The sequence below is a fragment of the Myotis brandtii genome, unplaced genomic scaffold (genome assembly GCF_000412655.1).
Source record: "Myotis brandtii unplaced genomic scaffold, ASM41265v1 scaffold130, whole genome shotgun sequence".
Lineage (NCBI taxonomy): Eukaryota > Metazoa > Chordata > Mammalia > Chiroptera > Vespertilionidae > Myotis > Myotis brandtii.
Genome location: NW_005354596.1, coordinates 218,358 through 219,459, shown reverse-complemented (window position 1 = coordinate 219,459; position 1,102 = coordinate 218,358). Strand labels below are relative to the sequence as shown.

General features: G+C 61.8%; 1 protein-coding gene across 1 annotated transcript in view; it reads right to left on the bottom strand.

Moving 5' to 3' along the window:
* TNXB (tenascin XB) overlaps positions 1-1,102 on the bottom strand; it is a gene marked incomplete at its 3' end in the record, with an annotated part of 89,518 nt that overhangs the window by 31,000 nt on the left and 57,416 nt on the right. The window contains exons 22-23 of the mRNA XM_014534508.1: positions 384-611; positions 1-298 (exon numbers count right to left, since the gene is read on the bottom strand). Coding sequence (XP_014389994.1) covers positions 1-298; positions 384-611 — 526 coding nt within the window. The remainder of the gene's footprint in view (positions 299-383; positions 612-1,102) is intronic.

The window sequence follows — 1,102 nt, the reverse complement described above, 5'->3', positions numbered from 1 at the left end:
CCGTCCGCGCTGAGGGGGCCGTGGCGTCTCTTGCCCAGGAGGCCGTAGAGGAGAAATCTGTATGTGCGGCCGCTGTCCAGGGGGGTGATGGTGACCGAGCGCTCGTGGCCCCCCACAGGCACCATCCGGGGCCCGTCCCTGTCCTTGAACTGGACCACGAAGGAGTCGAAGTGGCCCTCGGGGACCGTCCAGGAGAGGCGCAGGGAGTCCGGGGTGGGCTCCGTCACCCACAGCTCCCCGAGGCGGGGCGGGGCCTGCGGGCTGGCATCACTGTGGGCAGCTGGCAGAGAGGACGGTTCTGCGTTTATGTTCCAGAGTGACTCCTTCAGGCCTCTCATGGAGTGCAAACCCAGAACTGCCCAGATGAGCAGTGCGTCCCTCACCTCCCACCTCCCCCCACACCATCCCGCTGCCTGCGCCTCCGCCCACTTGCACCAGGAGGGGCTCTGTCCCCAGGCAGCTCTGGGCAAGGGCCCCCGATGCTGCCATCTGACTCCTCGTGCTGCCCGGCTCTTCCCACTGATCAGACTGGCAGGCGGAGGATCCCGTCACCGTCAGCTCCCCCAGCAGGGGCTTCACGGGGGGGCCGGCAGGGGGCTCGGCTCTGGGGGCTGGAAGAGAGGCAGACAAGCTCTCCTGTTGCTGGAAGAGCTGGGAGACGCCCCCCCCCCACCCTGGTCCAGGCCAGAAGGGCCGGCTCGGGCCTGACAAGTCCCCTTTCTGGTTATGATCACCCAAGTCTTTCCTTTTGGTCCGTCTGACCGGCAGCCTCCCGCCTCGGGGCCTGGCCTGTTCCCTCTGCCCACATGCTCCTTCCCCAGATGCCTTCACGGCTCATGTCGATGCTCCTTTAAGTCCTGTTCAAATGTCACTTTTTCTTCAGGACCTCCCACCTGTTTAAAGTTTCAATCCTCCCAATTGGAACCTACCTTCCTTTTTAAAAAATTATTATTTTTTAAAATAATTCTTTATTGTTGAAAGTATTACATAGGTCCCCTTTTCCCCTCATAGACCTCCAGCCTGCCCCCGCTCCCCACCCAGGCCCTCACCACCCCACTGTCCGTGTCCGTGGGCCATGCATTTATGCATAAAGTCTTGGGTT